At 48.8% G+C, this 13,003-nt stretch overlaps 2 protein-coding genes and 1 long non-coding RNA gene across 3 annotated transcripts in view; 1 reads left to right on the forward strand and 2 right to left on the reverse strand.

The window, feature by feature from the left end:
* On the forward strand, window positions 6-11,907 carry DNAJA3 (DnaJ heat shock protein family (Hsp40) member A3). The gene is given in 12 exon segments (XM_021411716.1): window positions 6-44; window positions 47-326; window positions 419-543; window positions 744-827; window positions 1,570-1,776; window positions 2,832-2,984; window positions 3,989-4,136; window positions 4,986-5,050; window positions 5,933-6,061; window positions 6,513-6,628; window positions 7,384-7,481; window positions 10,853-11,907. Coding segments are annotated over 12 exon segments (1,452 nt in total). The 5' UTR covers window positions 6-20; the 3' UTR covers window positions 10,876-11,907.
* LOC110405897 lies at window positions 7,586-9,920 on the reverse strand. Its single transcript, XR_002443168.1, has 2 exons — window positions 8,268-9,920; window positions 7,586-7,912 (listed from the first exon to the last, which is right to left on the reverse strand). It is a non-coding gene; the product is annotated as an uncharacterized LOC110405897 (long non-coding RNA).
* Window positions 11,559-13,003, reverse strand: part of NMRAL1 (NmrA like redox sensor 1) — a 5,109-nt gene continuing 3,664 nt past the window's right edge. Inside the window, exon 6 of the mRNA XM_021411721.1 lies at window positions 11,559-12,977. Coding sequence (XP_021267396.1) covers window positions 12,807-12,977 — 171 coding nt within the window. The 3' untranslated portion in view covers window positions 11,559-12,806. The remainder of the gene's footprint in view (window positions 12,978-13,003) is intronic.

Consider the following 13,003-nt stretch of genomic DNA (forward strand, 5'->3'; position numbering starts at 1 on the left):
AGGCTAACTGCACCCCGCGCATGCGCAGTACAGCCTGCCCGCTTGCCCCGCCGTGCCGCGGCGCGGGGCTACCGCGCATGCGCCCTCTTCCCACGCACGCGCAGGTCTGCCCGACGCGGCGCAGGCGCAGCGCCGCGCGCGGGCCAAGATGGCGGCCGGGAGCGCCTCACGCTGGCTCGGGGCGGCCGCCGCCGCCGCCGCCGTCAGGAGCCGCGGGCCCAGGGACGGGCGGCTGCCGCTGGTCTGGCTCGTCCGAGGGCTCAGCGCCGCGCCCGGCCCAGCCGCCCGCCGCCTCCTGCAGCTGGGCACCGGGCCCCATCACGCGGGTGAGCGGGGAGGGAGCGCCGGGCCGCGGGTGCCGGGGTTGCGGGGTGCCGGCCCCCTCACGACCGCTCTCCTCTTCTCTGCTCTCCCGCAGGGATTAAGCGCGGCCCCGCCGCCTCCTTCCACAGCAGCGCGGCCCGCGCCAAGGAGGACTACTACCAGGTGCTGGGAGTGCCGCGCTCCGCCAGCCAGAAGGAGATCAAGAAGGCGTACTACCAGGCACGGCCCGGGCTGCGCTTCCCTGCCGGGGTGGTGCCGAGCTCCTGCGTCCCTGCAGCGCAGCGGGTGCACGGGATCCTTCCCAGCCCAAAGGATTCCGTGATGCTGAAGGCTGAGCTTTGCCCGATATGCTTCTCCCGGCGTGTGAGGTGTGCTAAAGTAAATTAATTCTGTCTCTAATGCTTTTTTTTCTTGTCCAGCTGGCGAAGAAATACCATCCTGACACAAATAAGGACGACCCTAAAGCTAAGGAGAAGTTTGCTCAGCTGGCAGAAGCATACGAGGTAACGTGCAGCATGTTGCCATCATGAAAAGGGATAAAGTTTGGAACAGCGCTTGGATTAGATGGGGGGAAATATTTCCTCTCCTTATTTGTGTTTGCCTGCGCAGTTTCAATGTGTTCTACTTTAGGCTTGAGTGGCTCTGCCCCAGTGGTGTCTTCAGCAAATTACCTACCCCACATTTCCAATTTAGCTGAACGTGCTTTCAGCTCTTTAAATTTTTGCTCTTACTTAGCAGCGAGTGACTGGCACAGATGGGAAAGCTGGTCCCTGCAGTGGAATTACATCTGAAATGAGCAAACAAAACAGTCAGCAGGTAGTGGCTTTTTGAGGAGGGTGCATTCCACTGTGCCGTGTTTCTGCTCTTCACCTTGCTTTGTGCTGGCTGTGCCACTCACGGGTTTCCAGATTTACCCAAGCATTCTTACTGCCAGCTTCCAAGAAATGTATGAATGATCAAAGATGTAATGTAAGTTACTCTTGCCTATCATGAACTAGTAAGAGGTTGCCATTTTACTGATGACAAGAAGGACAGCATGGAAGAAGAGGCTTTTCATTAATGCATCCGATCACAAGAGTGGGATGCTCCTCTTGGCGACGCAAAGGTTTGAGCAGTGTAGTGCTGGTAATGCGGACAGCTTGGAGTTCCCCTGGGGCTGCCTCTGTCCAGGACAGGCTGCGCAGGGCTCGCTGGGTTGCCTGGGATCTGAGGAGGATCCTGATGGCTCTGTTCTTTTGCCTGAAGGTACTGAGTGACGAAGTGAAGCGGAAGCAGTACGATGCTTACGGGACAGCCAGTTTCGATCCTGGTGCGACAGGTGCTGGTGCTGGGCGCCAGTACTGGAGCAGCGGTCCATCCATTGATCCAGAGGAGCTTTTCAGGAAAATCTTCGGCGAGTTTTCGGGATCCTCTTTCGGAGATTTCCAGAACGTCTTTGACCAGCCGCAGGAGGTATGACATGGGTGCATTTCCTGAGTGTGCGAAATGAAAACCACAAAAGCTGGAGCGTGACACTAGACCGTCACAGAGTGAGGTTAAGCAAAGAATTTGCTTCTGAGAACGTCAGTGTGTGAGCGCCCCATTGTATGGGTGGGAGTATTTCTGGTAAGCCATGGGATGCATTCTCCACACTTCTAGACTCAGTATTTTTTTGTGGACTTCATCTCCTTCATCTGGTGTTTACTCATGCTGATTAGTGCTGCCAAACAATTTCTATCATTGTAAGGCATCTTTCCTGCTCTGAACTATTTTACATGTCTGCTTTGTAATGCAGTGCTGAAAACCACACAATGCCTTTTAACTATAAAACAAGCCTTCCAGCGTTGGATTTGACTGCTTAATTGGCTGAATTCTTCACCGTAATTGGCTTAACTCTGCAGTGGAGCTCATTATAAAACCTATTTCTTGTTCTTTGTACTGCAGCTAAATGCTATTTAAGCACTGACAGCCTTGATTCAGGTAACGCCTTCAGAAATGCTTGGTATTCAGTACTTCTGACTAAAAATGACTTTTCTATGATAAACAGAATTTCCTGTTTTGTGGAGTCATCTTTGCTGATGACTTTCTTTGCCAAGTAAGGAGTTTATTGAGGAAGAGCAGATGCTTTCATTGGGATTGAAAGCTTCCACCTGTCCCCATTGCTGTATTCCCTTTAAATAAAATGCTTGGACATATTAAAACCCTTTCCTGAGGACAGAAAAACACGACTTCTACTTTTACTTTCCTCCCCTCTATTTTTAAATATCATTTCTTTTACAAAACTGGTATAATCATCACTGCTATAACGTTTGCCTTCCTTTTGTACCCCTTGTTATTTATATGAAACAGACTCTTCCCAGCACGAGGCAGATCATTTCCGAATGTGCTGTGCATCCACCTGTTTCTTCTCCCCTCCATTACCTGGATATAATTTAAGCATTGTTTGATATTTGGCCAAAACCAATTCCAGTTTGCCTAAGACCCCATCGCAGGGTGGTTGTGGACTGATGTCAGTGTTTCCTGTGCAGTATATCATGGAGCTGACATTCACACAAGCGGCAAAAGGTGTTAACAAGGAGATCGTGGTGAACATCAACGATGCCTGCGAGCGGTGCCATGGGAAAGGAAACGAACCCGGTACCAAGGTGCAGCGCTGCCACTACTGCAATGGCACTGGCATGGTAAGTTCTGCTTAAGAGACAGGTTCTGCTGGGCTTTTCTTTCTTGGCACAAGTCACTCCCTTCCACAGTTTCCCAATAACATCATCAGCTTATCTTGAGTGAAGCCAGGTTAACATGGACTTGATGTCATCTTTACTAGGAATATTTATTTCAAACACGTGCTCTGTCAAGCTGAAAGCATGACTTGGTCATCTGGGACTGTGTGTCCAGTCAGCCATATTTCTGTGATGTAACAATTCTGAAATTACTTGGGACTTACTTAAATAGAACACTTTGAATTGAGGGGTGGGGGAAGGAGGAAGGCGAGGATAGCTTTGGGGTAACCACTGAATGAGAAGTTACACGTTGTTTAGAGTTAGTAAAGAAATAAACAAGCTTCGCTCTTTAGATTTCTATGCCTTATAATGGGAACTGGCAGTCAGTGTGTGACCAGTGTAGCTTTCAGCACAGAAAGGGTAGAGCTGCTCAGAGCAGGAGGCAGGCTTTTCCCACTGTTTCCTCATATGTTTCAGTCTGATGGGTTACTTTCATAGTTGGGTCCATAGCTTAGTTTCCATAACTTTTTCCTGGACAGTGGCAATAATTCATGAAAGAGGCTTGTCCATGGGCTCCTTGGAATACAGATGTTTGCACTGCCTTGTGAAACAGTGCTGCAAGGAGCTTTGTTCTTGCTTCTGCCTTAAATCGTAGAGGTGAAGTGCTGTCTCGCTTCACCTGGCCATGAGATGCTTGCTCATAGTTGTGATGGTTTTCAGTGGAAACCAGAATATGATTCTGATATGACCACTGAATCTGCTCCAGCTTCTCACAAGCAGCATCTTTGGATTTGAGCCACTTATCTGCTCCATCCCTGTATTGCTATCCTTGAACTGCCCTGTCAGGTTTGTGCAATCAGGAGGACCCAAGTATGCTTGGCTGATCCCTGTCGGTGGTGTGGAAGTGAGAAGTGCCATCTTGGTACCAAACCTGTCTGATCATTTGTATGACCTGTTTTCTTCACTAGGAAACAATAAACACGGGCCCCTTTGTAATGCGATCGACGTGCCGAAGATGTGGAGGTCGTGCTTCCATCATAACAACACCGTGCGTGGTGTGTCGAGGAACGGGGCAAACCAAACAGAAGAAGACAGTGATAGTTCCTGTGCCAGCTGGTTAGTGTTGTATCTGTGTGTTGCTATCTGTAAGAGTGACTATAGTTATTTCCACTAGGCCAACAAGAAGGCACTTACCTGCGAAGCATGGCTATTCTCTGCCAACCAGGGATGTCAAAGCAATGTAAAGAGGTTTTGCTTTGCAGAAGTTATCTCAGGAGCAAAGCAAGCTGATAGCTTGGTAATTGAAAGTGTTCACGATGAGAAGCTTTCTGACCATACACTTATACGTGGTAGATAAGAATGTTTGCCCTTTTTAAGATGAAGTTCTGCTTCTTGCATGGATCCTTCTAGATAAGTTTTGAAGAGTGAAACTTTCAAAAGATCTTGTCAACTTGCATTTCTCATTGTCCTTGCTGAAGTTGGTGGGGAAAATAGGAATCTTGAAAGCCTTAGCTTAGCTCAGGGAAGTTTGCTGTTTGCTTTTGTCAGCAGAGGGAAAAAAAATGAGTAGTGGGACCAAAGACTTCATTCATTGAGACTGCCCTGGGTGGCAGCATGTAGTTTTCCAGTAGCTTGTAGAGGCTGCCCAGTATGCTCCAGTCTCTTGTGTTTCCTAGAAGAATTCCATAGGGACTGAAGTTACTAAGCTGTGTAGGGCTGCTCCTCTGCTTGGCAGGCAGCAATCACCTCTGATGTACAGCTGTATGCTGCTGCACCTCCCAGAGGGGGGCTTGCTGTGCTTTCTGCGGGCAGTTCTTGTGCCTCAGCTCCTCAGGGGCTGCTGAGGTGGGACGGCAAGGGATCAGAGCAGAAAAGCTGCAGGAATTCCAGTAGCATGTAGATTACAGTACAAGGTAACTTTCCTTTTTTTTCTTTTTTTTTTTTCCTTTCCCCCTCTTACTGCAGGTGTTGAGGATGGGCAGACAGTTCGGATGCCTGTAGGCAAGAAGGAAATTTTCATTACCTTCCGGGTGCGTATTGTTACAGTGCAAGCTCTCCTTGTTACCAAGTCTGTTGCTTATTCCTTTCACAGTTGTGTGGGAAATCTGAATGGGGGATGGCAGGAGAAAGAGCAAGTGATCCTGTCAAACAGCTGAGGTAACATGATCCATGTGAACTTGCAGAAGGTCTGCATTGTAATGTTCAGTCTGCTCCTGAAGAATTGTGCTGCTTGTTCCAGGATGAGGCCTTTATCATTACATGCATCAAAATACAGAGCAGGTTCTCGATGCCTTGGGAATTTGACGTGGAGATTTGAAGGAGCTTTCTGCTTGCAGTGGTGGGAGTGCTGAGGAGGGCTGCAGGAATGCACACAAGGCTGGCTGCTCAAGTGTCCTTTTGCAGATTTGCATTAAGTGCTGCTTTGCACATTCTTTGTAGCTGGGGCCCTGTTCTCCTGCAGGTATCCTGTTATGTGCACCCCTGTCAATGAGAACTTTTTTCCATTACCTTTGTGGTGCAGGAGGATTTAATTCTCTTCCAGTTTGTGAAGCTACTGCAAAAGTTCTTGCCTTCCTCCTCTGGCTTTCCCTTTTTCAGGGCACTGGACAAGACAGTGTCATCTTTGTGTCTGCAGAATCATACTGACTCTAATGAACTAACAAACAGGATTAGTGCAGGGAGTTGCTGAGATAAGCAGACATACTCCTAAATCTCTGGCTAATTACAGTTATGTAATGATCTGTGTTTTTCTAAAAGACTGAACATCAAGCTAAACTTAGTCATTACCATGGATGGTAAAGAATATGACTGCAGCTTTCTAGGATGTTTTCTGCTGGGATCTTTCAAAGCAGTCTGCCTTGTTAGCTTTGTATCGTTCTGCTCACTGTTTTATGGAAATACCTGCCTTTTAGGTACAAAAAAGTTCCGTGTTCAGAAGAAATGGAGCAGATATCCATTCAGACCTCCTTATTTCAGTAGCACAGGCTGTTCTGGGAGGGACAGCCAGATGTCAAGGCTTGTACGAGACAATCAGTATCACAGTAAGTACCGTTATGTGGAAGAGCTTTGGCATGAATCAGTGTGGGACATCAGAGCCTTCTCTTTTTCTGTGAAGATGATGCAAATCTCCTGAGTCCACCAGGATCAGGTTTCAGACTTCTGAAGGACTGAGTGTCAGGTAGTTTGTGACCTCCCTTGGTCACACCTTCTTTACAGCTCACTGTGTAGGGACACAGGGAGGAGGGGCTGGGTGGATTGCTGGACAAATCCCATCCAATATCTACTCAACTCTGCTAGGTTCTTTTACTCAGTCCTTTAAAAGCTTTTCCACCAGTATTGACTTTGTCACTGAATGTGTCCAGATGCACAAGTGTACTAGATTTGCCATCTTGCTTTGAATCTTTCTAGAGAAGTAGTAAATTATTATAAACATGTAATAACTATATACATGCATACAGTGGATTAATTAACGTGACACCTCTGTGTTCACAGATACCCCCTGGTATTCAGCCTGACCAGAAAATTCGAATGAGTGGGAAAGGCATTCCCAAGGTTAATAGTTATGGCTACGGAGACCACTACATTCACATAAAGATAAAAGTTCCTCAGTAAGTAATACAGGTTTCTGTGAAATCTTGAGCTTTTTCCAAGAAATCTTGCTCAGGAAGATTGTATGAAGATTTCTTACTGCTTTATCAAGATCTGTTTTGAATCTTCCTTGGACAGTTACATTCAGTTCTCTGCTTTTTATTCTAATGTGAAGTAGACTCTTTTTTGAAAATGTAATTTGGCAACCCAGCTGTAAGAAATCCTAAATCTCAGAAGCAAATATATAGGTAGCCCTGCACCCGTGTATTTGCCTGGATAACTGCCAATTTCTGTCTGGATCCCAGTTACATAAGTTAGCATTCTGGTTTATAACATGTCTGCGCTCTTACACCCACAGCTTAAAAGTCCTTGGCAGTTATTTTTCCAGACTGCCTGTTGCTGACCTCCCTTTGCTCCTGTAGTGAAGCAAGCTTTTTAGCTTACATTGTTCCAGTCAGCAAAGGAATTCATTCCCTGAGGTCTGCCCCCCAGATGTTCCATTGCAGCTCCACTCAGTTCCTCTCAGCACTTTACAAGATTTTTTTTTTGGGGGGGTGAAAAGCAGTGGGTCACATCTCTCCTCCCCCACTGGTCTTATTCTTTATAGACTGCTCATATGAAGAGCACCATAGGGATCCTCAGTGTATGCCTGAAGTCTTAATCCTGTACTTCCAGGAGCTGCCTCTTGTGCTTACTGCCAGAGGACATTAAGGAAAGCTGTAAGTACATGTCTCTGAAGGCAGCCATTACCAGGGCCTCTGTCTTTGACCTGCAGGAGGCTGACGGATCGCCAGAGAGCCTTAATGATGAGCTATGCTGAGGATGAGACAGATGTGGATGGCACAGTGAATGGAGTCACAAATACAGCATCAGGTGAGCTTGGGCATGCGTCCCTTCCCCATGGAGCTGGTGTGGGAGTGCTCAGTGCTTCCTGAGGGCTCAAGCACTGGAAGGTGAGCTGAGGTGGCCTTCAGATGTTATTTTAGAAGTCATTTAATGTGATGCTAATAGGCTGTAGCATAAAGCAAGGAAGCAGCCTCTTCCCAGGAAGCATTACTTGGCTATTTACTGGCCAAAGCTTTTGTGAACAAAGGGTAGGTGCTGAGATACTCCAGGGTCCCAACAAGTTCTGGTGAGTCTCCCTGCAGTGATGAATGCCTTCTGCTGCCTGCTCTTACTCCTGTGCCAGAAGTAACTTCTCTTCATTGCAGAGGTGGAGAAGGGGAACGTGCTTCAGGCCAGCTGTCTGCATGAGAATCTGTTCTTCTCAGTGCTTGCTTCTGACTGCAGCAGGGATGTTTCTCCTTGAAAGCAGAAGGGGAACACTGCTGCCAAGGTTGCTCTGAGCCATACTCTGTGCACATGGGGAAACCTTGGATAGAAGTGTTCATTGGTGCTGAGCATTGGCTCCAGTCAGCATCAAGAATGGTAGAGATCATGAAGTCAGCTGGGAGCTTCGTAAAGCTGCTTTTTCAGCTCCAGATTAAAACCCTGGACCCAGCGATTGTGTCTCAGGTTTCAGTGGACACATATCTGGCATCAGTAGCAGCTGTTCTGCTCACAGAGAAGCAAATCACTTCTGACAGGTTCTTGGCCATACCAGGCAGAGTATCTGCAGGTAGGCCAATAGTCATAGGCAGAAAGAAAAGCTGAACTCACCCAATTGGTGAAGGGGCTCACTGGCTGTGTAGCACTCCTCCTCAGGAAACATCCAAGAGATGCTCTCCCTTCAGTGGCTGAGCCTTATATGAGCCCAGGGGAGCTCCACCCTACCCTGGGTCCACCCCTTCTGGTCACATGGGGAGCACAGGTGCAAACAATTCCTGTGCTCCCTGGGCCAGCAGCTACTCCCCTTCACCTGGTGCTCAATCACCTGTTCAAGCTGTGACCTGACAGTTCCCTTACAGCAGCTAACGACAAAATATTCATCCAGCAGTCAGGCAAGACAACTGTTATATCTTTTCTACTAGCAAACCAATGTTTTCTTTGCTCATATGGGAACAGTGAGCTTTGTAATGCCTGATAGATTGTGGTTTGTTCTTGTCTGAAACCAAAAAGGGCATTTATGACTGTGTACTGCTGGGCAAAGGAGTCAAAGCTGCCAAATGATCTTGGAAACTCAGGTCCTCTCTACATCACACGCTAAAACCTGAGGACGTAGGCTGAAGTTCAGGGTACTGGGAGGTGCAATATACCATACTTACCAATCTTTTGTGCTTTGATAACACAAAACTTAATGGGATTGTTTTTTCCACTGCAAGTAAACATTAAAGATCAATCTTGAGGGGAAGGGCAGAGATCTCTTAAACACAATTAAGCAACAAGTTGGATTAAAAGCAATGCCAGTAGTTCGCAGTTCAGAGACAGGCTGCTGCTGAACGTTGTCCTTGTTCAGGGAGAAAGCCCCGAGCTGATGGAAGCGCATTGTGCCAGGCCTGAGGATGTCACAGCATTGCATCAGGCTGAGCTCGAGAGTCAGCTGGGGGAGGATGGGGAGGGCTGGGCTTTGTGTCCTCTGTGTGCAAAGAAAGCTCGAGGAAGATATGGGTTTTTTGTTATTGACAAACTGCAGATAAAGCAGAGTAGCAAATAGTGTTGGGTTTTTTGCTGTTGTTTTTTCTGTAGCCACTTCTCAGGGCAAAAAGCTTCTAAGGACTTTTGTTAAATAGGAAGGACTCGCTGGCTGCTGCTAGTATGATTCCTTATCTAGACACTTGTTCTGAAATACCTGTAGCCTTTTTCACTTTAGCCTGTGTTCAGTTTCTCCTCGATGCACGAGAATGACTCGTGACAGGCTCCCACTGTGGTTTCACACTGCTTTGCACTAGAGGCGACACAGACAATGAAGCATGGGCAGACAGTTTCAGGGACCATCAGTGTAGGTCTTTCTTCCATAAGGTGACATCCGAGTGTAGTAAAGTCACCAACTTGCTTTCAGTGGCAGACTCTCACTTCCATGTGCTTGTGTTCAAAGCCTGTCAGGCCCCTGGCTTGATTGTGCAGCACAGGAGTTCCCTTGCTGGTTGGAGGGCTGGGGACAGGGACCAGTGTCATTCTTCTCTCGGAGTTTTGGGCTCCAGGCTGTGCAGCACTTCCACTGCAAGTGGCCCCAATTCCTGTGGCTCGCTGCCAGGCACAGCACTGGTGGCCACTCGTGGTCAGAGGTGTCCGAGTGTGAGGATGCTGGCAAAATCAGCTGGCTTGACTGTTTCCACTCTAGAATAACCCTCTCCCTTTGTCAGGGGTGTTGGCTGCTGGTGGGAGGTGTAGCGGCCTGAGGAATGTATCTGACTGCAGCCCTTTGCTGTTTGTGTCCAGGTGGCAGGGCCACGGCTAGTGCTGACAGGCCTGAGGCTGAGGAGAACAAGGAGGGATTCCTTTCCAAACTTAAGAAAATGTTTAGTTCCTGATACCCCATCTGAGGTAGGAAGCCTCTTGTGTTTTATTGTCGTCTTTCCCTCGCACTAAGCAGAATTTGCAGTTCTTGGGAGGTACAAGAAGCAAAAGTACAGCATTGCTTCTTCCTTAGCCTCAGGCCTTCCAGCCACTGATGTGAGAAGCCCTAGCTGTCCTGTGTGACCTGGAGGAAAAAGCCAGAAACCAAACTGCATTGCTGCTGCACCAAGAAGGGAAATGCTGGATCCATCTGCAGGGAGGCTGCTAGCTTCCCCTGTAGCCCTGCTTCCTGGAAGCACTTGCCCACACAGTGCCAGTACCTGATTCAAAGCACTGAGGGTGTTCCTGGGAGCTGGGGAGCCAGGGCTGGGCACTGCTGCTGCCTCTGCCATGCAGGGGCTTGCTGGGAGGCGCAGGCAGGCCTGCAGAACCTCCAGTGCTGGTCCTCAGGCTGGGCTCACCCCTACCGTGGGCTGACAGCACCAGAACCTGCCAGGAAGGATCAGCAGTCCTGGAAAGCTCAACAAATCCCATGTTACACAAATGAGCAGCCTTGTACCTCAGGGCCCAGCTGCCTTTCAGTTGGTGGTGGGGTGCTCTAAGGGAGCTCTGCAGGCTTGAAAACATCTCTTCAGCCATAGCAGACTGGTCTTCTGGATTGCAGGGTCTCAGCTTCCTCTCGCTGTCAGCTCTGAGCTTATCTTCGCTGTAACTAACAAAGCATGACTGCAGTTTGGGTGTGAGGTGCTCTCACTCCTGTGCTTGTAATTATGACAGTCTGGAGGGGGTGTGCACTTCAGGCTGATGCATTCAGGAAAACCTTAACATTCTGCTTCCTTAAATTGCAGGGAAACGTTCTACTGGAAACTGAGAGCCAGCAGCAGCAGATCATCCAAGCAGTTGGGGATGGATCCTGGCAGCGGGTGCTGGAGAGTGAAGGATGTCAGTCGGTAGCACACTGAGAATCCCAGCTGGAGGGGCTGCAAACCACTGAGGCACCAACCACCATCATGATACAGAGCAACCCACTGTCCTAGGAAATGGTAACAAAGGAAAATGCCAGCTTTGTAGTAATGGGGATATCTCTTGAGGCTGCTCCACTGTCCCTACTGCCACTGGAAGTTTATTTGTTAATAACAGTAAAAAAAAAAATTGTTTAGAATCCAAAGCAGTGGAAATGTGAAATAAAAACTGTCCATCTAGCACAGAGCAGTTTGCTGTACGCAGCCTGAGATTGCTGCTGCTCACTCAGGTGCCCTTATGGATGCTAGATGTGCTGTGTGAACTGGGCACAGCTTATCTTCTCCTAGGAGGCTTGGTGCCTCAGTGACTTTTACCATTGTCTTCGTGACACAGTCTCCCTTTTGCTGGGCCCATCAGAGCCCAGCTGCCCAGGCTCCCTCAGCAGCTCTGGGGGTTCTGAGTCCTGCTGATCTCCCGCAGTGATGGAATCTGCACTTGGCTTCAGGTTTCCTTCTGCACCCACCCCCATTAACTGAAGTCACAATCCAGGCATTGTTGCTTCTGAAGGGGTGAAAGTTAATCACCAACCTCTGCCAGTATGCCCAAACTATTTTATTACATTAGCACAACACCCCTAGCATAAACGATTGGTCAAAAAGTCATTGATCTTACAAGTGTGAGAATACAGGTGAAGCGGATCACTCCTACCAGGTGGAGTTGAGCTCTTGCAGTGAGTATTTTCATGGTTTAATGTACCCTGCTGTTTGCTGTACCGTGCAGCTACCATCAGCCCACATACTAATCCATCAGTTCAACGAGAACGTCGTAGTCTTGCCCTTAATTTGCTGAAATAAAGCACGCGTTGCCTCCTGATTGAAGTCTGTAAAGTGATTCTGTATTCATGTAAATAAGATGGACTTGATAAAGATATTTAACATGTGCTGTGCCTTGCTGCCTTGTTTACTCTTCACACCTCCTTCCTCTGCTGGTTTGGCTGTTGCTGGGGCTAGGACTGAGAGGGCAGGGCTAGATAACAGAACAGCTGTCTCATGGCTGCAGCTGACTCTTAAGCACAATAACAGCCACGTCCCAGAGCTCTTACCCCAATGATACCTTTGGGGATGGTGAGGAAAGCTTTTTAAATGAGTCTTAAATGCCAAGGTTGGACAATCTGGCAGAAGTTTTACTCAGCTAATGAGGGTGGTGTTTGAAATTGGTCCCGGGAGCCCAGAGGCCGGGCTGCAGCTGCTGAGAGCTGTGTCGCTTGAGGAATGAGGCTCTCAGCAGGAGCCTGGCAGCACAGCTGTGGGGTTACACAGCACAGTCCCCCCAGCACTGACAGGCTAAGGACACCTCTTTGCCAGGGTGATGCTAACGCAGGGCAAGTGTGCTGCTGTGTCTGCTGGCTTACCTGTGATGCCTGAACATGGTCCAAGGAGAAACCAGAGCTGGTTTGGGGGTACCTGGAAGGTCTGAGAGAAGGCACTGCCTTTCTGGGCACAGAGCTGCTGACAGCTGAGTGCGCCACGTTGTGCTTAGAGCTGCCTAGGAAAAGTGATCCTGGGAAATTAAGCCACCACCCCACAGACATGAAAACACCTCAAATCACTAAACACCTCCCTCAAGATAGTGTGCAAAGTAGTGCTTCTCCCACCGGTCTGCCTGCAGCTGTCTGGAAGCAGTCTCCACCAAGCAGTCACAGCAAAGCTCTTCCCACCTCTCCCCTCAGCACGCTGCCCCTGTAAGGCAGCCCCCAAGCACTAGCCATCAGCTGCACGGCCCATGGCCAGTTCCTGCTATGGCTGCAGGAGCCCGGGTGGAAGGCTGGAGAACAGGAGGTCAGAAAGCAGCCTTGTTGTCAGCCAGCCACTGCTGGAAGGTGCGGGCCTTGGGGTTGAGTTTCATGGTCAGCTCCACATTGCGGTCTGGCTTCAGGGCATAGAAGCGGAACATTTCGGCCAGTTCCTTTGCCCCAGGGAAGCCAAGTTTCTCGTACTCCTCTGGGGTGATCTGCAAAGAGAATTGAGGAAAAACAG

This window comes from Numida meleagris, chromosome 13, assembly GCF_002078875.1.
Source record: "Numida meleagris isolate 19003 breed g44 Domestic line chromosome 13, NumMel1.0, whole genome shotgun sequence".
Classification (NCBI taxonomy): Eukaryota; Metazoa; Chordata; class Aves; order Galliformes; family Numididae; genus Numida; species Numida meleagris.